General features: G+C 37.9%; 3 protein-coding genes across 4 annotated transcripts; 2 read left to right on the forward strand and 1 right to left on the reverse strand.

Moving 5' to 3' along the window:
• Positions 1-203: 203 nt before the first annotated feature.
• On the forward strand, positions 204-3,981 carry LOC126719345 (uncharacterized). The gene is made up of 3 exons (XM_050421915.1): positions 204-470; positions 1,195-1,452; positions 2,107-3,981. The coding sequence occupies exons 1-3, from the start codon at positions 204-206 to the stop codon at positions 3,979-3,981; spliced, it is 2,400 nt and encodes a 799-aa protein (XP_050277872.1).
• Positions 3,982-10,644: 6,663 nt separating this feature from the next.
• LOC126717319 (F-box/kelch-repeat protein At3g23880-like) lies at positions 10,645-12,564 on the forward strand. The gene is made up of 2 exons (XM_050418909.1): positions 10,645-10,840; positions 11,207-12,564. The coding sequence occupies exon 2, from the start codon at positions 11,238-11,240 to the stop codon at positions 12,417-12,419; it is 1,182 nt and encodes a 393-aa protein (XP_050274866.1). The 5' UTR covers positions 10,645-10,840; positions 11,207-11,237; the 3' UTR covers positions 12,420-12,564.
• Positions 12,565-13,172: 608 nt separating this feature from the next.
• LOC126717320 (guanosine deaminase) lies at positions 13,173-22,532 on the reverse strand. Of its 2 annotated transcripts, none has more exons than XM_050418911.1 (5): positions 22,253-22,532; positions 20,702-20,761; positions 20,022-20,212; positions 18,647-18,751; positions 13,173-13,470 (listed from the first exon to the last, which is right to left on the reverse strand). In XM_050418911.1, the coding sequence occupies exons 1-5, from the start codon at positions 22,266-22,268 to the stop codon at positions 13,282-13,284; spliced, it is 561 nt and encodes a 186-aa protein (XP_050274868.1). In that variant the 5' UTR covers positions 22,269-22,532; the 3' UTR covers positions 13,173-13,281. The 2 variants fall into 2 exon arrangements, with proteins under 2 accessions (XP_050274868.1, XP_050274867.1); XM_050418910.1 differs by lacking the exon at positions 13,173-13,470 and adding an exon at positions 18,098-18,543 and having other exon boundaries at positions 22,253-22,517.
• Positions 22,533-26,038: the final 3,506 nt, after the last annotated feature.

Here is a 26,038-nt window from a genome sequence, read left to right on the forward strand (position 1 = left end):
GGAAGGGTAAAGCGAAGGTCGTCCTTCAGAAGAGGAGGGACTTCAGGTCGGAATGATTTAACAACAGTAACAGACCGAGAAGAGACTATATAGAGCAGCCCGGATTTACTGGGGCTCAGGCAGTTCATGCTGTATTCCGAGAACCGCTTCACAAAATCCTGGAGAAGGTGAAGTATGAACCTTTCTTTCAGTGGCCGAACAAGATGGCTGGTGATCCTTTGAAGCGTAATCAGAACCTGTATTGCGCATACCATCAGGAGCCAAGTTACACCACTGATGATTGCAGGAACCTGAAGAACCATTTAGATCGGCTCGTCCGAGAAGGGAAGCTGAGACATCTGCTGCATCGCCCTGAAGGATGGCAGGAACCATCGAACAATGAAACCAGGCAAAGTACGTTGAGGCCACCCATTGGCACAATTAATGTCATTCTCGCCGCACCTGGAAGGACAGGCTCTGCCCCCTTCAAGGTAATGTCAGTGAGTAGTTTCCCAACTGAGCCAGACGACAGAGAATCCAAGAGAGCCAGAGTGAATGCCACGCCATTAATCGGGTTCACGGAGGAAGACAAACAAGGAACTATTCAACCCCACAACGATGCCCTAGTCGTCACGCTCAGAATAGGAGGTTATGACGTGAAAAGGGTGTTAGTTGATCAAGGCAGCGCCGTGGAAGTAATGTATCCTGATTTGTATAAGGGACTAAACTTGAAGCAGGAAGACCTGTCGCCATACGATTCCCCCCTGGTCAGCTTTGAAGGAAAAATCGTCATCCCGAGAGGCATGATTAGGTTGCCTGTGCAAACAGACTCGGATGTGGTAGAAGTGAACTTCATTGTCGTAGATGCATACTCCCCTTACACAGCTATCGTGGCCCGGCCATGGCTTCATGCACTAGGGGCTGTGTCGTCAACCTTGCACCAAAAAGTGAAGTATCCGTCAGGAGGTCAAATCAAAGAAATAATAGGGAACCAGGGAATGGCTAGACAATGCATGGTGTCGGCAATCTCACAACGGCCGAGTAGCAAGCCTTCCACTTCAGCCGAGAATGGCTTATAGCAATCAATGACCCCAGTCCCAACTGCGAGTAGTGGAGGACCGGCCGTGGATGTGAACTGTGAGGAGCTAGAGAAAGTACTCGTCGGATCAGACCCTAAGAGGTTTTTTCAAATTGGTTCAGAATTACCGCCCCCAGGAGAAGTCAGCACTGATTTCTTTCCTCCCACAGAATGTAGATGTGTTTGCTTGGGACCCCTATGAGGCTCCCGGGGTTGACCCAGATTTCATCTGCCACCACCTTAATGTGAATTCGGCTATAACCCCTAAGAGGCAGGCTCCTCGACGACCGTCGAAAGAACATACCGACGCCGTGAGAGAAGAGGTCGCAAGATTGAAGAAAGCAGGGGCTATCAAAGAGGTCTTCTATCCCGAATGGTTAGCCAACACGGTAGTGGTAAGGAAGAAGAGCGGGAAATGGCGGGTCTGCGTAGACTTCATAGACCTAAACAAGGCATGCCCAAAGGATCCCTTCCCTATGCCCCGGATAGACCGGTTGGTAGATTCAACTGTCGGACACCCTAGAATGAGTTTTCTAGACGCCTTTCAGGGCTACCACCAGATATCCTTGGCTGCCGAAGACCAGGAGAAGACTGCTTTTGTCACCCCAGTTGGGAATTATCATTATAAGGTGATGCCCTTTGGCCTGAAGAATGCCGAGTCAACCTATCAAAGGATGATGACTAGGATGTTTGAACAGCAGATGGGTAAAAGCGTTGAAGTGTACATAAACAACATGGTGGTCAAAAGTAAGTTGGTTCCCGACCATATTGAAGACCTCGGTAACGTTTTTCAAATACTGAGAAAGTACAAACTACGGCTGAACGCAACTAAATGTTCATTTGGAGTGGGATCAGGAAAATTCTTAGGTTATATGGTGACTCACAGAGGCATAGAGGTTAACCCTGACCAAATAAGAGCCATCCATAGCTTGCAGCCTCCTCGGAACCCTAAAGAGGTCCAGAAGCTTACTGGTATGATAGCTGCTTTAAACCGTTTCATCTCGCGCTCAGCAGATAGATGCAGGCCATTTTTTCTCCTATTACACAAGTGGAAAGGATTTGAGTGGAATGAGGAGTGTGCTATAGCTTTCCAACAGCTAAAGGAATACCTCGCCCAACCACCGATTATGTCTAGTCCCGATGCCGACGAGGTTTTGTTTGCCTACATTGCAGTAGCCCCACATGTAGTAAGCTTGGTGCTAATCCGAGAAGACAACGGCACACAACAACCAGTCTATTACGTTAGCAAATCACTGCAGGAGGCAGAAACCCGTTACCTTCCCCTCGAAAAGGCTATCTTGGCCATCGTACAGGCCACACGAAAGCTTCCCCACTACTTTCAAGCACACACTGTAGTAGTGTTAACTCAACTCCCCTTAAAGTCCATCCTGCGCAACGCCGATTACACAAGCAGAATTGCAAAATGGGGAACGATTCTGGGCGCCTTTGACATTAGATACATGCCTCGCACCACTGTAAAAGGCCAGGTTCTCGCCGACCTAGTGGCAGAATTTGCGGAGCCCACACTAGAAGGAAAAGAAGTATCGATATTACTAGGGGCTGATGAGAGAGTGATCAGCACAGTTTCTCCGCATGGACCCACTTGGTGGAAAGCATACATTGATGGCGCAGCGAATCAAAGGGGCTCAGGGTTAGGACTTGTCCTGCTCTCACCTGAAGGGATAACCATAGAGAAGTCATTGAGACTCGGATTTTCAGCCACGAATAACGAAGCCGAATATGAGGCGCTATTGGAGGGAATACGGATGATCCGGAAAATGGGGGGGAAAGCCGTGGACATGTTCTCGGATTCAAAACTCATTGTGGGACAGGTAAATGGAGACATAGAGGCAAAGGACGAAAGAATGAAAGATTATCTGGTTCGGGTTAAGTACCTACAAACCCATTTTCATCACTTCCGCTTGACGCACGTACCTAGAAGTGGGAACACTCATGCTGATTCTCTCGCAACGTTGGCTACCTCCTTGGCTCAGCCCCTTCCTCGAGTCATTTTGGTAGAAAAGCTCATCCATCCTTTAACAGAGAAAGCCAATGGGATTGGAGTACATAACATCAGGACTGGACCGAGCTGGATTGACCCTATAGTGCTGTACTTAAAGCACGACACCTTGCCAGATGATAAGGTTGAGGCTGACAAAATCAGGAGGAAAGCTACTCGATTCTGGTTGTCGGAGGACTCTAAGCTTTACAGACGCTCGTTCTCGGGGCCGTATTTGCTGTGTGTGCACCCAGAGGCTACTGAACTCATCCTGGAAGAGTTACATGAAGGAATTTGCGGAAGCCACACGGGGGGTAGGTCTCTGTCTCACAGGGCCTTAACGCTGGGTTATTGGTGGCTGAGCATGCATAAAGAAGCCCTGGAGTATGTGAAGAAGTGCAACCAGTGCCAGAGATTCGCCCCGAACATACACCAGCCTGGTGGAGAGCTGAACCCATTGTCCAGTCCCTGGCCGTTTGCGCAATGGGGCCTAGATATACTTGGTCCATTCCCCAAGGCAACAGGGAACATAAAATTTCTTCTCGTCGGCACCGACTACTTCACCAAATGGATGGAAGCTGAGGCGCTGGCAAACATTAGGGACGTCGATGTCAAGAAGTTTCTTTGGAAAAGTATTGTCACCAGGTTCGACACCCCACACACCCTGGTGTCGGACAACGGGGTACAGTTTGACAGCAAAACCTTCAGAAGATACTGCAGTGAGCTGGGAATTGTTAACCGGTACTCCACACCAGCTTACCCACAAGGTAATGGACAAGCAGAAGCGGTCAATAAAACCATAGTGAATGGATTGAAAAAGAGACTAGATAACGCGAAAGGAAGATGGGTTGAGGAGCTAGCCATGTCTTGTGGACATACCGCACCACGCCTCGAAGGTCCACAGGGGAAACCCCTTTTTCAATGACCTATGGAGCCGAGGCTGTCATTCCACTGGAAGTGAACTTCCCAACACAGAGGACTACCGCCTTCTGCCCCGCTGCCAATGACAAACTTCTGGAAAAGAGCTTAGACCTCATCGACGAAAGAAGGGAAGGTGCGATGGTCCATTTGGCTTACTATCAGCAGAAACTCAAGCAAAGTTACGACGCCAAGGTAAAATCCAGACCATTGGCGCCAGGGGATCTGGTACTGAGGAAGGTCCTGGGCACCGCGAGAAACCCTGCATGGGGAAAGCTCGGACCAAACTGGGAGGGACCGTACCGTATCACTTCCGTAGCAGGCATAGGGGCCTACCTTTTGGAAGACTTGGATGAACATGTAGTGTCACGCCCTTGGAATGTAAACAACCTGAAAAGGTACTACTATTAATGAAAGATATAACTCTTGATGCCGTATTACTGCGCAGCCACTTAATCTAAGTGTTAAACAGAACCCAAGTCCTGCCTGGCTCCTCGGACCACAGACTTGGGGGAAATTAACCGTTAAGCCATTCTCGCTAAGTGTTAAACAGAACCCAAGTCCTGCCTGGCTCTTCGGACCACAGACTTGGGGGAAATTAACCGTTAAGTCATTCTCGCTAAGTGTTAAACAGAACCCAAGTCCTGCCTGGCTCCTCGGACCACAGACTTGGGGGAAATTAACCGTTAAGCCATTCTCGCTAAGTGTTAAACAGAACCCAAGTCCTGCCTGGATCATCGGGCCACAAACTTGGGAGAAATTAACCGTTAAGCCATTCTCGCTAAGTGTTAAACAGAACCCAAGTCCTGCCTAGCTCCTCGGACCACAGACTTGGGGGAAATTAACCGTTAAGCCATTATCGCTAAGTGTTAAACAGAACCCAAGTCCTGCCTGGATCCTCGGGCCACAGACTTGGGGGAAATTAACCGTTAAGCCATTCTCGCTAAGTGTTAAACAGAACCCAAGTCTTTCCTGGCGCTTCGGACCACATACTTGGAGGAAATTAATCGCTTAGTCATTCTCCCTAAGTGTTAAACAGAACCCAAGTCCTGCCTGGCTCTTTGGACCATAGACTTGGGAGAAATTAACCATTAAGGGATTCTCACTAAGTGCTAAATAGAACCTAAGTCCTGCCAGGCTCCTCGGACCAAGGACTTAGGGGAAATTTAGATTCGCAGCCATTTCGCCTAATTATTAACTATCGTTCTTTTCACGTATTCATTCGCTTATGCTTGGTTTTCAACAGTTAGTGACGGAATAGACGTCCATTCATGATGAAAGCAAAAGAGAAGAAAACAATGATATTTGAAGGGAAATAACCTTTATCATTAAAACCCAAAAGTGGTTCTGTTTACAAACATTAGCAAGGCAAAACAAAACAGAATACAAAAGGTAAAACAAATAAAGTCCTACACTACTTTCCTAAGAGCCCTGAGTAGGAGCGAACTGATCATTTGCTGCTTGGGTTCCCGGGGCAGTCTCCTTGGCCTGTGCAATGATCTCACTAATACAAAGGCTGTCCTCGGGTAACTTGCCCTGTGTGGCCTGCTTTGTACCCCCAGCCTTGGGAATGGAGGAGTCCATTGGAAAAGGCTCTACGGAGGCAACTTCGTCAAGAATTTCACGTATGTCCTCTGGGAAGAAGATGTTCTCAGCCTTCCTAAGATCGGAGTCTGCCGGGACAGCTGCCCGATCCAGGGCTACACCCCAGGACGTGGTGATGTATTCCCTGCAAACGGTGGCCACTTCCTCGACCAGCCTGACCTCAGTATCATGGACTCCACGATCATATGAGGCCGCCACAGCCTTCTCGGCAGCCTCCCTGGCCAAGCGGGCCTCCTCCTTGGTTCTTGCAAGCTCAGCCTTGAGCGTTGAAACCGCCTGCTGCTCCGTCGTGAGTTTCTCCTCAGATTGGCGGAGCTGTATGCGCAGATCGTTAGCCTGCTTTGTGGCATTCTTAAGGCCGGCCTCCGCGCTCGCATGAGCCTTCTTCACCTCCTTTATTTCATTATTCAGGCGATCAAAATCCTGTTTGAGATCGCCAGTGGTCTTCTCAGCGGCAGAGCGGGACTGAGCCTCCTTATGCAAGTCCTCACGAGCCTTCTTGGCCCATTCCTCAGCAATATAAATTTGTTGAGTGACCTGCGCCCAAAAGGAAATAAAGACCTTGTTAAAACTTGACGATAAGAGGGTACATAATATGAGAACGAGATAGAAGATTCCATTTACCATGGCCATGTCCCTCTTCAATGACATGAAGAGGTCTGGTTGCCAAGTATTTCTGAGACCCTCCATATCACGAGGCAAGAGAAGAGGCTGCTGCAAGGCCTCAGCCAAAAATGATGCCTGCCCTCGTTGGGATTCCCACAGGGTCGCATCCTAGGAGATAGGAGCGCCGTCTAATTCGAGCCGTGGCGACCATGTTCGTTGTTCCCTCCGGATGGCCGCCTCATCTCGGCTATCGACGGACCTAGTCCTCTTGTCTCGGGGCTCCTTCATCTCCTTGCCCTTCTTTTGTGGCCGGGCCTTTTCGCGGCCAATCTCACCCTCCTCCGGCTCTTCTACAGGCCTTTTTCGCCTTAAATTAGGCATAGGTTGTAGCGCCGCATCCGATGTGGGAGGGAGAGGAGGAGTAGGAGCCTTAGGGGCAGTTTGTTCCTTCTGGACGTCCTTAGAGGATTTCCCCTTGTTCCTGTTGGATAGAAGGCTCCTGAGGCCAGACCTTGGTTTCAAGGCTATTCCTTCTTCCTCAGTCTCTTGGCTGGTATCAACTTGTGCGACGACTAAACCAAGGTCAGGAGCTGTTGAAGCACGGTCTAAATCTGTGTCGGAGTCCGAGAGCTCTACTACCCTGGCCGACACCTCTCCCTCGTCTGTAAATTGAAACTGGTCTATTTGTTCTTCTAGGGATGAATGCGAAGAACCAGCCTCCTCCTCCGGGACAATCCTTGCGGGAAGGGCGCGCTGGGCAGGCAGCTGAACGGGAGGTAAGTCTGTCGAAGCAAGAAACCCTGGTATGGATACGTCAATACGTGCCAATCTTGGACTGCTAGCCCTTATAGCTTGACCGGCGTCTACCAAGGATCGAGTAAGGGGAACAAAGTCCAAAATCAAAGGAGCCGACCGTAATTGTCCGTCTTCGCTTACGAAAATCTCAGATCTCAGGAGGTAATTTAGAGTCGGGACGTTGACCAAGCTCAGCCGAGGGGATGTTCGCTCCTTGTCTGCAAAGACCGTTAAAAGGGTTACGTTAGTCCGAGGAGGCATGCAACCAAACCAATAATTTAAAAGAAAAAAAAAAGAAAGAAAGAAGAGGGGGAGAGCTCAAAACTAAGGTCCTCTCCACGAAATCTAGTTCTATGACACCTCACCTGGCGTTCCTGCCCTAGTCGGACAGTGAATGCCGTCGTGCCATGGTCCGGAGACGATCAAATGGTCGTCCTTCAAGCCTTTGCTGGACTTGGGAAGGCAGGATATCAACCTCACTTCGTCGGTCCTGGACTTTAAGTAGTATGAGTCACCGAGCTTATGGCATTCATAGAGATGAACCACGTCGTGCCATGAAAGGCCGAGGTTCATCTGGTCGTTTAAGGCGTCTGTGCACCCCAAGATCCGGAACAGGTTCGTGGTGCACTGGTGGGGGGCCAATCTATGACCACGTAGGTGGTCCCTAGTTATTCTCCCCATTGGAATCGTCATTCCTCCTTCCACGAAGGCTATCATTGGAATTGCGACCTCCCCTGTTCTCCTCTTGAACAAAATTTCCTCCTGGTGGCAATACTCTAAACCTACCTCCGATGGAATACGATACTTCGCCCTGAAGCCCGCCATACCGGCCGGAGAGTCTACCATGTTTTCAAGCCTACCCATTCCCTCTAATCCTAGACAACGTGAAGGCAGTTTGCCTAAAAAAGAGTAACGAAGAAGAAGCGCGCACTTACGGGTAAGAAACTCGACGGAATCTTCAAGAGAATGACGGCAAAGGTAAGAGCGTGCTGAAGGAGAAGGCACTGAGATGTTCTGAGTACTGGAGTGTTCGTCAAAAGTGAGGAATGAACGCCTTCAAAACTTTATATACTCAGAGGGAGTTGGACAGACACACTCCCGCCTAGAGCAAATAAAACATTGTCCACCGTTGATCTGGTCTCCAACCGTTGGATTGAAAGGGCGTAAAACTCCAAAAAGCTGCAATTAATTCCCCCTGGGTCATTAAATGCCTTCAGCATTAATGAGGCACGTGAGGGCACACCCCCGCACGTGTGAAGTAGGAATCCACAACGAACTGTCCAGTAGGTATCAAAATCCCGCCTTTCCTCCTCGGACCAAGAAGAAAGAGCCGGAATTTTGAGGGGCTATAGTGGGGGTAAAATTCATCAGTCAACAGTGGGCCTTGGTACCCATGCGGAGCCCAGCCATAACAGGAAGTGAAGACACGGCTAGAGGACTCCCAACCCAATCCTGTTGGGCCGGGCTTGTTTAAGGAGCGTCCGAGGAGGAGTGTCTCCTCGGACGCACCAAATGGGAGTCCAACTCACACCCTTTACATGATGAGAAATCATCCCAAATCAAAGGGAAATGCTAGACGTTCAGGGGGCAACTACAGCTGCCGCATTAAATGTAAGGAAGCTACTTTTCCAGCCGCATTAATGTAGAGAGGACAGAAAAACAGTATTATCTTGGCCAGTGCAACTCACAGAAAAGAAGGAGGATATCCTATGGGACAGGCACTCAAGTAGAGGCCCGGATGGTTAACAAGTGTAGGGCCATTATCAATTGAAGGATGCTATATAAGAGAAGAAAATCCCCATGACTAAGGGATAGGAAGATTGAGAGAAAAAAGAAAGGAAGAGAGAAAGAGAGAAAGGAATTCTGTAAACAGAGCACAAGAAGCATTCATACAGCCCCACGGATTGTTATCCCATGAAACTTAATGAAACATCTCCACGTCCAAATTGTTGCATGGCTTACTAAATAATTACGTTACTCTGTCAAGACCTAGTTCTGTGACCCACTCTCTACAAATTCATTGTTGAGGGTCTTCTAGGCCAGAATCGCCTGCTTGTTGGGCCTGGGCCTCAAAAATCGCCCTTATAGTGTCAATAGCTTTACTGAAATTGTATTGCCCTTATAGCTTTATTGAAATTGTAGTGCCTTAAAAAAATTGGGAGAGATGCAGCGTAACACGTTTGTACGTAGGTGGTCCATATGGACCCGAATCCAGAAACTAAAATAAGGAAGGACAAATTATTTAAAGTGTGTGAGTTGTTTCAATTCGTAAATTTCTTGGCTTCTTGTTATAAATCTGGGAAATGGGAATAATCCTGTCCTTAATAAGATTTTAGTGAGGTGTAAAAGAATGGAGGTGTACATTATGAATTATAGAACGAATATAAATTCACCTTTTTGCACTTTTTTTTTTTTTTAATTTATAGAGTTTCAACATATGACATCTAGTTTTGATGATTTTACTTTTTATCATTAAACCAAAATACTTATCGATTTTTTGTGTAGGAGATTGAATTACAGATCTCTTATACTTTCTTACAGATGGTATATTATGTTAGAGAAAGTAATATAACAAAAAATGTGTGGAAGTCTTTTTTTTTTCTTTTTTCTTTTTTTTAATGGAAGTGCGGAAGTCATGCTTGGTAATACCATAAGATAGTTATAAATTTTTTTCTAGAAACAAATATTTATAAAAATGGTGACACAATAAATTTTTTTTTTTCCTGGTAAGAATTCAAATAGCAATAAAACATTGAATTTATCCACGATGCACATTGTTGGCATAAAAAATTGCATTTAAGATCATGCTTGTCATTTACTCAAAAATAAGAAGAAGAAGAAGAAAATATCATACTTGTCACAAAATATATAAGAGCTATTCCTTTTGCTTCACAATATTCACAATTACAGGGACAAGAGCTTGCAAGCATAAGATTGAAGAACTATTTACATGCCTAAGGATCTAAGAGACTAAAAAACCTAAGAAACTACACTACTGGTCCCTATAAAGTGCGGTTGAATGTGCTATGGTTTAGTGCTTAGATATGTATTATGATTTGTGCTTTGTGTTGAAGGGGCCTTCTTGTAGTGTCAAGTCTTCTATTTTATAGGTAAGGATGGTGATTTTTTCCAACCCATAACCACCCCACTAGCAAGTGAGGGGCGGTTAATTGCAGAAAAATAACTTCTAAATTTCCATTGTAATGAAACATAGGGATGTAATCAGGAGTTGAATTTAAAGGAGTGAAAATATAAACCCAAAAACAAAAAATCATTATAAAATTCTAAGTAAACATCCGTTTAGTATTAACAAATCACCAACAAAGACAAACATACAAAATCATTAATCACATATTAAAAAGGGAAAGTTGACATGCATCTATTGTCGAATAGGGGTAAAATTATTTTGTTTAAATATTTTTAATGGGTAAAATTTTTTGTTTCAGTAAAATTGTTAGATAATTTTTTTTAGTTTTGCAATTGGTACTTAAAATGATCAAAGATATTGTTTGGCGTGGTAAAAGTTTATTCTTCTCAAAGGAAAAAAAAAATTGTGAAAGTTTTTTTTTTTTTTTTTTTAAATGACAAAGGAGAAAGGTTTATAAATAATAATAGAAAACCTATTACTCCGTATTATTTATCGCGGCGGAACGAAATACCTAGCAAAACAAAAAAGTTCCCCCTTCGTCCCTGTGTGTGTGAGACTCTTTATTTCTTTCCCCCGGCCGACCAATACCTTCACCTAAAATCGCTTGGAATTAAAAACAAAAGACAAAAGAAAAACCCACTGATTTTATTTATTTCCATTTGCTCTTTCGCCAAAGTAGTAAGCAGAACAACAATCGGGAAGTTGCTGCGAGGTCAGTGTTTTTCCCCTCATCTATCTTCTTCAAGTTTTCCATTACAATTTTGATTGTTTGTCTCTTAATTTGTTCGGTTGCGAATGATGGGATCTTTTTTTGCGGTTCAAATATGAGATGGGTTTTTAATTTTAAGGCTTAAACAAACATACGGAGTCTTTTCAATTACTATTTATGTGTTAGGATAATTTGTTCAAATAATCTGAAAATTTACACTATCAAAGACAAAGTCATCATTACACGCATTGTTGAAAGATGGATACTTTTTTAAATATTTTCATTGTCACTCACATTCCAATCCAAGTATCTGAAACAAAACTTGACTTGTTATTAGTCCTTATAATCCTCGTTGAAATACACATGCAGCTTCTCTTCTATTCTATTCTAGGCCAAGAAAATGTTGCGCCACGACCTTCCACAAGATGTGGTAGTGGAAATCCTATCAAGGTTGCCAGTGAAATCCTTGATGCGATTCAACTGCGTACATAAATCCTGGTATGCTCTTATGAGAAGCCATCATTTTATCACCAAGCACCACAAATTTGCCACTTCTAACAATCTGGGACGCGGTGTTGTCTTTAAATATCGGACGTCCAAGGGACACCTGTGTGTCTCATTGCTGTCTAATGATACCCTAGAGGTTTCCAGAGATGTAGATTTATTGTCATTGTTCCCAGACAAGATTGACGGCCTACACTGTATTTATGGTCCATACAATGGAATATTTTTTCTGCAAGGTTTATATAAGGGTGAAAATGTTGAGGATTTAGTGTTGTGGAACCCTGCCACAAGAGAATCAAAGGTGCTTCCCGAAATAAAGCGAAGCCGTCGTTATGATTCAGGAAAAAAATTTTGCTTCAAATTTGGCTTCGGAATTGATCCCAACACCAATGATTACAAGGTGCTTAGGATTGTGGACTTCTATGGTCGCCAGCAACTCCAATTTGAGGTATACAACCTTTGTACCGATTCTTGGAGAGTGATTGATAGTTCCCTTAGCAAACTTTATAACATATACTCTCCTAGTTTTCCATCATACCTAAATGGATTTCATCATTGGAAGGCTGCAGAGATTTGTATGAAAGCTAGACGTAAGGGAAAGCTGTTCCCTGAACATGGGCCTACTCGCTTGTTCATAGTTTCATTTGACATGAGTAATGAGGTATTCCTAGAGACACCGCTTCCCACAGTACCACGTGCAGCTGGTTTCATAGGACAGAATATTGCTGTTATCAATGATTCTGTATCCTTGATTGTAGGATATTGTGATACTAGGAATCTAGATATCAACTGGTTTGATATCTGGGTGATGAGTAGTGAAATTGGTGTTGAAAGGACTTGGACTAAGAAATTCAAGGTCGAGGGATCTGGGCTTGCTTTTGGTGATAGACTTTTAGAAATTCGAGAGGATGGGTTGGTTCTTTTACATAAAAATGATGGAAGCTTGGCAGTATATGACCGCAAAACACAAGAACTAAGGAAATTTGCAAAATATGGGAACCAATTTTACGAGTCCGTCGCTGTTACTTACACAGAGACACTAGCTTTTATGAATGGAGGACGTAATTTAAGTGAGTAACAAAACCAATTCATGATATGTCTATGGCCTCTCTATGGATTCTTTTATGGCGTACACCTACAAGAATATTGTAATCCATTTCAGTGATATTATTACAGTTTTTATGAGCTATGCATTTTTCTCGAATGTGCGTAGCCTTGATTTACCTGTACTGTGTGTCAGGCATTTTTCATGACATATCATGTGCATTGCCTTCAAAATCAAACATTTGACTTACTAATTTTGTATTGTTTCGGTTTTGGGGCACCATACTTGTTACAAGGTCACCTTAAAAAGTAACCTAGTTCTCACCTTTGCAATTTATATAAGCAGTAACTAAAATTGAATTAGTCGGAATTTGGTTTTATAACTTGGTGAAAAATAATAGTGTTTTTTTAGATAATAATTTCACAACATATCCTAAGTAACAAGTTATTATTAATGAATAAAAAAGTAATATCATTAATAGATCCAAATTAAAACTAATAACAACTTGTCACATCATATTTGTTATGAAAATATTGTGAAATGCAGTTCTAAATGTTGTTGGCTTGAATTTTGTTAGGTCATTCCCAACACTTTATCTTAATAAAATAATAGCACCAAATTCATTTTCCAAAAATTAAACCATAAAAATCAATTAGAAAATCAATTTTCCAATAGATAGTAGATAATACATGATTTTTATGCTCCTACTGGGTAAACCAGGTTGTGATTTCAGGATCTTCTCTCTCTGGAGTTGTGTAGAACTCCCATGACAATTGGTAATGCTCGTGCAGTTGAACCAACAATTGGCTTTTTAGTTATTATTATTATTATAGCTTTGCCCCAGTGTTTTCTTTGGGTAAGTGACTTTTCTTGATGTCAAGGAAACTAAAAAAAGTCAATACACGGTAAATTTTGCTTTTGTCTTCTCAAACACTTGTTCTGCAATAATAGCTCCAGAACCATCAGCTTTTTTGATCTCCAAGTGAGCCTCCTGATAAAATCCAGTACCCCTTAATGCATCTGCAATGAAATCATCAAACCCAATTGCTATAGCTGCTTCAGCTTTTGCTCCATAAACCAACCTCTGCTTAAAAAGAAAATATCAGAAATGTAAGGTAATGTGAAATAAAATAATAATAATAACATTGATCCTCATTAAAAAATAAATAGAGTTCCAAAATATCAGAAAATATTGTAGACGCACTCGTAAAAAGAATGAAGGTGTACCTTTTGAATTATAGAAAAAATATAAATTCACATTCTTGCACATGCTATGTTATCTTTTAACCCCCCCCCCCCCCAACAAAAAAAAAAAAAATTATCTGAAAGAAAGGAATTTGGTGTTTGGTTACTAAAAAAAGAAGAAGGAATACAACAAAATATGTGTGGAAGTCTTTTGTTTTTTTTTTTTTTTTTTTTTTTTGTGTGAGATTTTCAACTTATAACGTCCGTTTCTAATGATAGTTCTTTAACATCAGCTAAGACAGTAATTAGTTTTTTATGTAAGCAGAGATTGAACCCAAATCTCTTATTCAATTACCAGAAACTTTACCAATTGAGCTAATTGGAATCTACTGTAAAAGTCATGATTGGTAACATAATAAAATAATTACAATTTCAAAAAATTGCAACATAATAAATGTTTTTTTTCTGGTAAGAATTCAAATAGCAATAAACCATTGAATTTGTCTCTGATGCACATTGTTTGCATGAAAATTGTATTTAAAATCACAATTGTCACAAAATAAGAGTTAACCTGTATTCATTTTATTGGCCTAAAAATAATTAGTAAAAATTACACCATTAAATTACGAATATACCATACTTAGAAAGAATTTAAATGCACCTAATATTTATGTTAGGAAATCAAATTTGCCATTATCCATCAATTGATTGCATGTCCATTTATGTCAAATCGGAGTGCGGTATACACTAGCATATAGCTGTCAAAAAACTTGATCATAAAGCAAAATTTATTTTAAGGACAAAACTTAGCTTCTGTCCCATATTTACCAAAAAAAAAAAAAAAAGCTTAGCTTTCTGTCCCGCTAGATTTGTAGCACCTTCTTTGTACTGTACAATTTTCTCCATGTAGCTTCTGTCCCGCTAGATTTCTAAAAAATTATGAGTATGTATCATTTATTCAAATCACTATATATCAGATCAATGATTTACCAGAATTGAGCTTCATGTTTAATTTGAAGTTAAACAGGGTAATGCATGAATATAGCCCTGGAGGCTTCACATTTGGTGAGTTTTTCACCTTGCTTTTAGTAAATTTAATTACAAGCTAGAATGCATGTTAGGCTACATATTCACATTTATTTTTCCGGGTTTTTTTTGTTATAGATTGGAGTTCTAATATAAACTCATCCCGTTATGCCCTTGGGATGATTTAACCATTGCAGCAAAGGAGAGAACCTTGCATGAAAATCTTCCACCAAAGGAATTCACATTTTTCAATAATTAATAAATCATGTATTATCCATGCAAATAGAGATTATTTATTCTTTCCTTAATCGAATAAAATAGGGGTTGAACCGTTGAAGGCAATCTACCATGATTTTCCTACATGAACATAATCATAATCATAATAACTACTCTATCAGTTACAAAACTTGAAACTAAAACTAAATTTGAGAGGTATAGCTTATACACGCCCAAGCGTTGGATTAGGTGAATTGAATTACAGCCTGATTAATCTCAAATTCTCAATTTTGTCTAGAACACCAATAGTTTAGGCAATAAAAATTAAGGCTTTTATTCTCACATCCATTTTGCTTTAAATGTGGATTTTTTTTTTTTTTTTTTTGCTTTTAAAATTTTTACATCAATACATCAATTGTAGATATTTATATAAAATAGTGGATATAAACGATTGTAAGAGAATATAAATTGCCTAAAAAATAATAGCCCTTAGTTAAACAAATATCACATCATCTCTGTTATGATCTGTTTGGATTAGGGGTGTCCAACAGAAACCGAGACCCGACTCACCCGCCCAACCCGTCCGATCCGGCTCAAGAACCGCCCGACCCGATGCCGGTGACGATTGGCGGTAGGTCTTCGACTCCAGAACCCGAAAACGGCGGGTCGGTTGGTGGGTTTTCTCCCCAAAACCCAAAGAAACCCGACCGAACCGAGATATGACCAAGTCTCAATCTCACGATCTGCACTTCGCCAATGTCTACCCATCGCCAATCCTGCTCGTCGTCGTTCTCGGCCTCTCCATCATCGATCTCTACCTCTTCGTCGTCGACGTTCGCTCTTCGTCCTCAACGTCCCTAGCTCGTCTTTGCCTCCTTGAAATTTTCATCTCTTAGGTTCGGTTATCTATGAAATTGCTGTCTATTGTTGTTTTTGTTCTTTGGATTTATGGATCTGTTCTTTGGGTTTGTAGATCTTCTCTTTGGGTTTGTAGATCTGTTGATTTTGTTCTTCAAGAATTGAAGTTTAGTGTTTGATCACTGTATTTCAGTCGAAATCAAAGCCGACCAACGCCCACTCGAGCCTGATCCGACTCGACCGTTGGCTTTTCACGGTCGACGATGGGTCTGGAACTTCTCCACCCGTTCAGATCGAGTCGGTTGCGGGTTGGGCACAAACCCGACCCTGACCGACCCGTGGACAACCCTAGTTTGGATTGAGGGGGAGGGAGGGAGGGAGAGGGAGGGAGGGAGGGGGAGTAGAGTAGAGTAGAGTGAAATTGGTCTTAGCATACTTTCAGCCAACTCTACTCTACTCTACTTTACTCTCCTCCACTCCCTCTCCCCCCCCCCCCCCTTCAATTCAAACAGACCCTTAAAATTTCAAACCGATGATTTACTGCATACAAGGCCAAAACAATCTCCATCCAAAAAAAAAAAAAAACCAAAACAATCAAGCCACAACAATTGAGGGTTGCATCATATTATTCACGAACGTGCATGATCTTTAAGAGTTAATTTCCAATACATTATACAATTTAATAATTTTATATTGGATTAATATTTTAAAATAGTATTATTTGATAGTATATGTGTTCTTTTTTTTTCTTTAACATACATCAAATATCACATTAATTAGATGTTATTTAATCATAAATTCATGTTTTGTATATAATTTTAGAATACAAAACCTTAAAACTTAAAACAATTGATCATTATGATATTTTGCAAATACGAAGAATATAAAGAAAAAATATAATCTAATAATGATTTTATTAAAAAAAAAATACATCCAATAGAAAAATTATAAAATGGTATACATTGATATAAATTATAGCAAATATAACTTGAATCTTATCCTATACGTGTGTGTATATGTATATGTGCATTTGTGTTTGAATTTCCATACGTGCGTGCATTCAAAATATATATATATATATATATATATATAATCATCTTATACCACTTCAAAAAATAATAAATCTGAAAATGCACTAATCATGATAACTTCTCTATATTCAGAGGTATTGCCAAAAAATTAGCAATTAGCGTAAACTGTGCACTAAGCCGTGTAATATATGTTCCTCAAAAAAAAAAAAAAAAAAAAAACAGCGTAACATAATTTTAACATGAAGAGTAGAAAATTGGATTGAAATTTTGCTTAAACAACAAGAGATCCTCCTGTTTACAGATAAGAATTGCACATAATTGGTAATTGCTTAGGGTGTTTGGTAATGTTATTCTAGTAATGTTATTTGTATTTTTTGGAAATACGTGTAGGTGAAAAAATATGTTAAAATACATATAATATTGTTTAAACACTGAAAATCGTTATTTAAATACCTTACTAAACACCCTTGCATATCAATGGCGCTTGTATAAACACGGTTTTAGCTAAGGCCATTCGATTGTAGAATATCGTAATACAAATGTCCATTTGGGAACCACTTATTTTGTTAAAACTGAAAACTTTTTACTGAAAGTACTTTAGATAAAGATAAAAGTTAATTGAAGTAATACAGTAAGACCTATAAATAGTAGTAAAAAAAAGCTGAATAGTAAAATAAGTTAGCAAAAATAATCTTTGGCAAATGGACCCTAGCTTTTATGAATGGAGGAGGTAATGTGAGTAACAAAACCAATTTATAATATGGCTATGGCCTATCTATGAATTTTTTTATGGTGTACACCAACAAGAATATTGCAATCCATTTCAGTGATATTATTTCAGTTTCTATGAGCTATGCATTTTTCTCGTTATGTGCGTAGCCTTGATAAACCTGTATTGTGTGTGCTTTTGGTCTTAGCAATTTGTGTGTGTGTGTGTGTGTGTTAGGCTTTTGTTATGTCATATGTGCATTGCCTTCAAAATCAAACATTTTGTGTTGTTTGAGTTTTAGCCTTTGGGGCACCATACTTGTTACAAGGCCACCGTAAAAAGGAACCTAGTTCTCACCTTTTCAATTTACAATAGCAGTAACTAAAATTGACTACCTTTGCAATTTATATAAGCAGAACTAAAATTAAATTAGTCAGAATTTGATTTTATAACTTGGTGAAAAATAAGTGTTTTCTGATAAATAATATTTTCATGTATCCTAAGTGACAAGCTATTGTTAATGGATTAAAAAATAATGTCAATAATAGACCCAAATTAAAACCAATAATAACTTACCACATAAAACTTGTTATGAAATTATTATGAAATGCAATTCTAAATGTTGATGGCTTGAATTTTGTTAGTTCTTTCAGAACATTTTATCTTAATAAAATAATAGAACCAAATTCATTCTCCAAAAATTAAACCATAAAAATAAATTAGAAAATCAAATTTCCAAAGGATAGTAGATTATACATCATTTTTATGCCCCTACTGGGTAAACCAGATTGTGATTTTAGAATCTTCTCTCTCTGGAGTAGTGCAGAACTCCCATGGCAGTTGAACCAACAATTGGCTTTTTAGTTATTATTATTATAGCTTTGCCCCAATGTTTTCTTTGGGTAAGTGACTTTTCTGAATGTCAAGGAAACTAAAAAAAAAGTCAATACATGGTAAATTTTGCTTTTGTCTTCTCAAACACTTGTTCTGCAATAATAGCTCCAGAACCATCAGCTTTTTTGATCTCCAAGTTAGCCTTCTGATAAAATCCAGTACCCCTTAATGCATCTGCAATGAAATCATCAAACCCAATTGCTATAGCTGCTTCAGCTTTTGCTCCATAAACCAACCTCTGCTTAAAAAGAAAATATCAGAAATGTAAGGTAATGTGAAATAAAATAATAATAATGACAGTGATCCTCATAAAAAAATAAACAGAGTTCCAAAAACTAGACCTTGATTCTTGAAAGATGGATAGCACCAAAGCACATTGGACAAGGCTCACAAGATGCATATATCTCACACTCTGAGAGGTCAACTTTCTTCAGCTTTTTACAGGCCTAAGGGAGTAGTCCATTCCAAGTATGGGATCAATTTGTGTCAAAGAACAAAATAAGATACTAGAAAGTTGATAGACTTTCAAAGTCCAGAATGAACAGGAGGAATTGCACGCATGAAAAACTTAAAAAGAGAAAATTTAAAACATATTTAGAATAAGCATTATTCCAATAGCCACAATTATATGCATACCCATGCTTATAATCAAGTAATTGTTTTGGCAACCTTACTATAAAAACACAAACCACCAAACACAAATTTTTTTAATTTTTATTTCCCCTAACTTACTGATTGAGAACACTCAACACTCTTAGATATTGAACATCACAGCGTCACTTAAGTTAGGGATAACAGACCCAACAAACAGGATGAGAACAATAAAATGCTTTATTTATTATCAGTTTCCTTCACTGACCATCATTTTAAAAAACTAAAGGGGAAAAAATGATTACACATGGTTCAGACCTTTGTTTAATGAAGGTTAATTTTGGGAAAGCTCTAGCATGTAGGTGCTCAAAGAAGATGCTAACATGTTAAGGGCTGGACCTAATTCACTGGTAATGTAAGACAACGTATTTTCAAAGATTGTTTTTTCCTATTTAGTATGTACAATAATTTACTCCCACAAGTCCATGCATTTGAGAATTACAATATGATTTCACAATTCCAAAAATCTCAAAATTTATACATCAAGAGAGAGAGAGACTGAATGACAATGATTGAACTAAATGTTAATGATTAGGCATTTGTAATATAAACAAGATTATTTATATGTAAACTTGAAACAAAGCAATACAAACCACTTATTCCTAACAATATGACTATACCCTTCTTTTTTCTTTTTCTTTTTTACAAGTCTAAACCATCATTTCATCAACATCATCAAATGAGAATCAATTTGAAGCACAATGCAAATGGAAGATCTACCAATAAATGCTTCTAAACAATTATAGCAACACGCATTTGTGTGTGTGTGTGTGTGAGAGAGAGAGAGAGAGAGAGTGAGAGATAGACAGATAGACAAACAAGGTATTATGGCAAGGATATGTTGACTAATACCAAGTACCTGCTCTTTTCTAGGATATTTTCAACTTCATCCATCAACTGAAGATTTTTAAATAAGCTTTTAAAATTCATCTGATTATCAATAGCATCTTTTCCTTCAATATAAACATAAAATTTCAACTGAAAAACTCCTAGAAAACTGACACCACCATACTCCAAGTAATCAAATAACCCACACAAGCCAACAGGATAATTTCTTAGTCTAACCTCTCTTATTGCAGTAACCTCTGCATGTGCAGTCGGGTCAGTGTTTCTCAAAACCATGTTGTGGCAACTTACAACTACCTCATCATTATGAACAACAACTGCACCAAATGGGCCTCCATCTTCACAGTCAACCCCTTTATATGCTTCTTCAACCGCTTTGGTTAAAAACTTGTGATCTCTATCTTGTACAACTGGTTGGACAATCACAAGGAAAGGACACCATGATAATGTCACAAGACTAGGTGTACATAGTTTGCAAATCATTACTCTATTGATTGAAATAAACAGAATAAATGTAACCAATCAGTTGGTAGACTACATATGAGGCTGATGAAATTACTTGTCAAGATATAATTCTTTTATAAAAACATTTTTCCACAAATACACTGATCAAGTAAAAAACAGCTCTTTAAAGATGATTACCAGCTGATGAATGGTAAAAATGGGCTCAAAAAAGGGTCAGAAAACGTCTCCATATAGAGTCAGTTTGTGGTAATGAAGACTAAAAGTAAAACTATAATATGGTATGATGTCATGTATAATTCAAGAAAAAGAAAAATAGCAACTAGACCAACTGACTTGATCACCAAAAAGTATATGATCAGCCGTAAATACGCTAATTCTTAAATCTTCATTTCAGGGGTGGGAGGAGATGAGATAAGAGACAACTTTGAAATTACCTTCCTGATAGCCAGAAAATGCAGAAGCCACAGAAATTGTTCCATCTTTAGCTTCCAGCACTATGAACAGAAAGAGGGCAAAAGACAGTAGGTAACATCAACTAAAAAGTTTTCCATATGCATAAAACATATATCAACAAAAAGTATCATCATCTAATAATTCCAAATTTCAATAAATATACTGTTTTAATCAATATGTATTGCTAAAAACAGTTTGAGGGGAAAATTAACAATCAATTAAAACCAAGACTGCTAGTCTAACCATTTGCAGACTCCAATATATAAATAAAAACACACACAAGCCAAAATTATCCTCAAACGGCCATAGGAGGAGAAAACAATAGCTAGGTGGAACATGAGGAAGAAAAGTTCACAAAGACACACAACAGTAGTTGTGTGCAATTTCCTAAAACAGACTAAGAGGACTCAAGGAATCCCTTGGACTGGCATATTCCTATCTCTCACCACCAACAAAGTCATTTGTTCTCAGACTAGAAGCAATTTGCATAATTTTACATCCATCTCATGGTAGCACCATCCATAATAGGAGTACCACATAAACTATGTTCCCTCACTCCAAATATCAGAAACTCACCCATTTCAAATTACAATAATAATGTCATTACCAATTTTTACTATTTATGGAATTTCTTTTCCACACGGCCCCCTTTTCAATTGAAGGACGAACTCAGTCAACTGATCAATAAATATTTTGTAGTATGTCCTTTTCAATTGTTTCCAACCTACTAGATAACCAACGCCAGAATTTGAAGAAAATATGCAGGACACTTCTCTTTGACCTTTCTTATACAGGGCCATATTAAAAAAAAAAAAAAAAATGCTAAAAAGTACTTATCAGAAACGAGTTTTCAAACATGCTTACCACATTGTTTTACTTTTATCCCTCACTTCTCGGAACAAGAATTAAAACTAATAAAGAAAAAACTAATTTTGGTACACGTTAAGCAATATCCAAAAGGCACTTTCTTGTGTTCTTGAGGTTCATCAAATGATCAAAGCAAGTTTTGCTTCCAAAGAGAGAGAATTACTTTCAAAGTGATAACCAAACGATCCTTAGTGAAATTACCACACACACACCATAAAAGTACAAATAAGTTAAAGGGTGAATGAAATTACCATGCCTATCATCTATGCTAATACCCAGAAACAGATTTGCTGGAAAAAGTAGAAAACAAAACAGACCCAACTAAAATTCTAACACCTGATTTCCAAAAATCCAAAGAACCATAGCTTGTGATCACAAATTGTGCCTAACAACAACACAAACATACACAAATGCAAAATCAAATACAAACACAAACACAAACATGTATGTATCATGCATGCATACATGATACATACATGTTACACATCATGTTGATGATAATGGATCCACATGGCAACTCCCATAAAAGAAAACTCTAGATTATAATTCAAGAGAGAGAATGAAAACCAATACAGACTGCAAAGTTAAGAAAGTTCATATTTTTACATGTAGAACAAGAGGAGGAATAAATTAAAACAAAGAAAAATAGTTGTACAGAAACTTACCATTGGCCTCCTCCATGATTGGAACTGAGAAGAATGAGAGGGAAATGAAGGATTTAAGAAAATGGGTAATCAAGAAAAGTGTTGAGAGAAAATAGGAGAAAAAGAGATTGTGTGAAAAAGAAGACAAGAAAAACTGGTCCACGTATTGTACTAATATTTATATAGTTTGGGGAGAGAGAAAGACAGAAACAGAGAGAGAGAATGAGAACTGGGACGAGGTTCTTACTTCTTAATAGTCTAGTCCTAGCTACTGCCTTGTTACTTTGTTAGTTAGAATCACATATCCTATGAATATACCAAAGATTTTAAAATTTAGAATGAGATTTATGGAATCGGGTTTTTCCACGTTTGGAATTCGATTTCCCACTAACCAAACAGGACCTACAGTAAATAAATGTAGAAAAAGAAATGAAAAGTAAGTGCATGTGAACTTGTGAAATGAGTGCTAATTAAATATTGCCAAATGGAGAATATTACAGTTGACCAACCAAGCCAAGGGTGTGACGTGTGAGTGTGACAATGATTGTTGAGAACTCTCTAGTGGGGTTGGATTTTTATTTTTATTTTTAATCTTTTTTAGGTGAATTTTGAGATAAAAATTCAAACATGAACATGTGTTTGTAACTTGCAAAGCCAGAAATGATTGTTTCATTAAGACAGACACAATTGAGCAGAGTTTAGTCAATTATTCAGTTTAAAAGAATGAATAAATATGACACGAGAAAAAATAAATATGTTACAATTAAATATTTAGATATAGTAGATATATCTAAATAGTCCATCCATTTTTATATAAACAAAGAAACGTTACTTTGTTGAACTAAACTTATCTTTTCTTCTCCCAAAAAAAAAAAAAAACACTAAACTGATCTAAACTTATCTTGATTTTATCATTAGAGTGTCATTAGTGAACTCCAAAAATTTGTGTTAGTGTTTTTGTAGTTTAAAACCGACCACCATTCTAACATTGTTTTTTCTTTCCAAAGTATTTTACTTTTTACCTCCTGCAATTGGTAAAATTTTTTAATTTTTAGTGTGTGAGATTGCATTTCACCCGTATCAAGGATAAGGGGTCTAAGGGAAATGAATGCAAACTTGATTTGCAGCCTAATCAATGTGTGGTAAAGCCTATTAGAAAATTTGTTAGGTGTTTTATGTTTTGTCTTCTTCCTCTTCTTCTTCTTCTTCTTCAATTTTTTTTTTTTTTTTTTTTTTAAATTATAACCTCATTGATCAGTAAGGTAATCCAAAATATACTTAGATCCAAATAACTACAATCATTTACATGGCAATTTTTTTTTTCCTTATAAAGAATGGGGGATTTGCATCCACATTATTTTCAATAGAAAGACAAAACAATATCATTAAAACCACAAAACTCTAGGCAACACGTTACTAAATTAAAGAGTGGTCCTTTTTTTTTTTTTTTACATGATAGAATTCTACTCTAGTCTAATCTAAGTATATACTCCCTCCTGAAAACTTGAACCCAGACTCTTATCCCCCATATCCCACAAGCAGTATAGAGTGACTATCGCACCAAAGATGTGTGGTGGTAATTAAAGAGTGATCTTGTTTGATGTATTCTTAAACTAGTGTAGTTACTAGTTAGGGAATTTGAAACTGCAATCATAAAAATAAAATAAATTTACTTTGAATTTGGGTCAGAAAGTTGCAAACTTTTACAATGGATTTGTCACTAATGTTTTAAATTTGGTTCCAATAAAAAATAAAAATAAAAATAAAATCAATTTTGATACGTAAACCGGTATATTAAACCCCTCATTATGTCTAGGTCAAAATTTTGGCTTGTACCGGCCATTCAGACACAATTTCGACCTTTAGGTGGAATATGCATTCAAGACCAAATTTTTTTTTTCTTTCTTTCTTATAATTTTTTTAATGAAAAAATATATATTTTATAAGATTTTAGGAATCTTTTTGGTTTGTTTAGTATAAAATATTTTTTATACCAAAAAAAAAAAAAAAGAGATTTTATGAATTTTTAGTTTGTTAAATTATGTAGAGATTTTTATGACCATTTGATTTGTTTAATTATGTATGAGATTTTATAAACCTTTTTAAATAATAATAATCTTAAAATGATACACCGTTATACTGATATCGAAATATTCTCTTTCAAGTAAACATTTCAGAACAACATTTGAAATGAAATTCAAAACTTTGCTTATCATTGATAGGTAGAAAAATGATGAAGATGATCCATGCCTTCTTTCTTTTTTTCTTTTTTCTTTTTTTTTTTTAATTAATTGCTCTTTGAAACAAATAAAGGCATGCTTCTAGCCAGTAGCCATAGCATTGTGATTGCCTTTTTTTTTTTTTTTTTTTGGTGATTGCCACTTGATCAAGCATGTGGAACATTTCACATGTCCAATTTTGGGTGAGGCTAGACGCAAGATGTGTCCAGGACCAGGATATTTAGTAGGTTAGTAAATGCACTTAATAGCCTATTCTTTACTTTATTTATATAAATTTATTTTCAACACCTTTGGGGATTTTCCTTTATAATGAACAAGATGCTTTTTGAATTTTGATAATTCATAATTAAAAAGGGAATAAGAAGCTTTTGACTAATAAAAAAACAAGAAGAATAAAAAGGCTCTAAGGGGAATTACATTTTGAGTATTTTGTAGTTCCCACCACCTCGATAAAATTGACCTGACCTAAATTAATCTGATGCCTTGGGTTGGTTTTCATTAAGATGGGTTGAGTTGGAATAAGGAGTTGACAAATTTGACCTAACCTAGCCCATCAAGTATATAAGTTTATTTTATTACTCTTATTTTATATTTTTAGTTTGAATGATTTTGGTATATGGAGAATTAGCTTTGATCAATTTGAAATTTTAGAATATAATTTAAGTATATTATATGAATGATAATAATTTATTAAAATAATAGATGAAAACCCACTTTCTTACAAAGCATAGAATATGCATGTACAATCCACAAAAAAGTTGGAAAAACCCTCCAATCCTCATATTTAGTTTAATATATTATTATGCTTATCTTGAAATACCTATGCAACTAATTAATATTCTTTTCCCACTAGTACTAAGCCCTCCACTCTAGAGGAAATACTTCTATAGTTCTATACCTAATCCTCACATGAGAGAGAGAGAGAGAGAGAGAGAGAGAGAGAGAGAGAGAGATCAGTCATCAGTGCATGAAGTTATGAATGACCCGCTAGCTAACATGATGACTTGGATTTGCACAGCTGTCAAAAAAAAAAAAAAGACTTGGATTTGCACAAGTCAGGACAAGAATAGGGAGAGAGAGAGAGAGATGTCGGTGCTTTTGTAACTTGTGAGTTAGGTTATCTACTATTTTGACCACTGAGTACTAATATATGACTAAAATGCAAAAGTAATCTTCTAACCTTTTTTTAGATTTTTTTTTTCAGTATTCTAAGTTTTAGATTTATTTAATTAAGGTTTTTTTGTTAATTTTTGTTAAAATTTTTTGAAAAAAAAAATTTGAAAAATATTTTTCAATCATTAATTAAATTTTTTTAATTTAAAAAATTTGAAGAAAAATTTATAAAATTAAAAAATTAAACACAACATATAACAAAAGTTGATAAAAAAAGCCTTAATTGAATAAACTTGAAAGTTAAAGGACTAAAATGAACAAAAGTAAAGTTAGAGGTCTGAAATGAAATATAAAGAAACTTAGAAAATCAATTTTGCATTTTACCATAATATTTAATATTACATTTCGTTTTAATTTTATTTATTTATTTCTTATAAGCCAAAACCAATTATAC

This window comes from Quercus robur, chromosome 3 (assembly GCF_932294415.1).
Source record: "Quercus robur chromosome 3, dhQueRobu3.1, whole genome shotgun sequence".
Taxonomy (NCBI): Eukaryota; Viridiplantae; Streptophyta; class Magnoliopsida; order Fagales; family Fagaceae; genus Quercus; species Quercus robur.

Excerpts from the sequence above, each read along its gene's own strand:
- LOC126719345 (XM_050421915.1), top strand. The coding sequence starts at position 204 with ATGGCTGGTGATCCTTTGAAGCGTAATCAGAACCTGTATTGCGCATAC. Across the intron at positions 471-1,194 it reads CAGGCTCTGCCCCCTTCAAG|GAGAAGTCAGCACTGATTTC; the intron begins GTAATGTCAGTG and ends TACCGCCCCCAG. Across the intron at positions 1,453-2,106 it reads GGTTAGCCAACACGGTAGTG|TGGAAAGGATTTGAGTGGAA; the intron begins GTAAGGAAGAAG and ends CTATTACACAAG.
- LOC126717319 (XM_050418909.1), top strand. The coding sequence starts at position 11,238 with ATGTTGCGCCACGACCTTCCACAAGATGTGGTAGTGGAAATCCTATCA.
- LOC126717320 (XM_050418911.1), bottom strand. Across the intron at positions 20,213-20,701 it reads ATTTTCTGGCTATCAGGAAG|TTGTACAAGATAGAGATCAC; the intron begins GTAATTTCAAAG and ends TTGTCCAACCAG. Across the intron at positions 13,471-18,646 it reads TCCATCTTTCAAGAATCAAG|AGGTTGGTTTATGGAGCAAA; the intron begins GTCTAGTTTTTG and ends CTTTTTAAGCAG.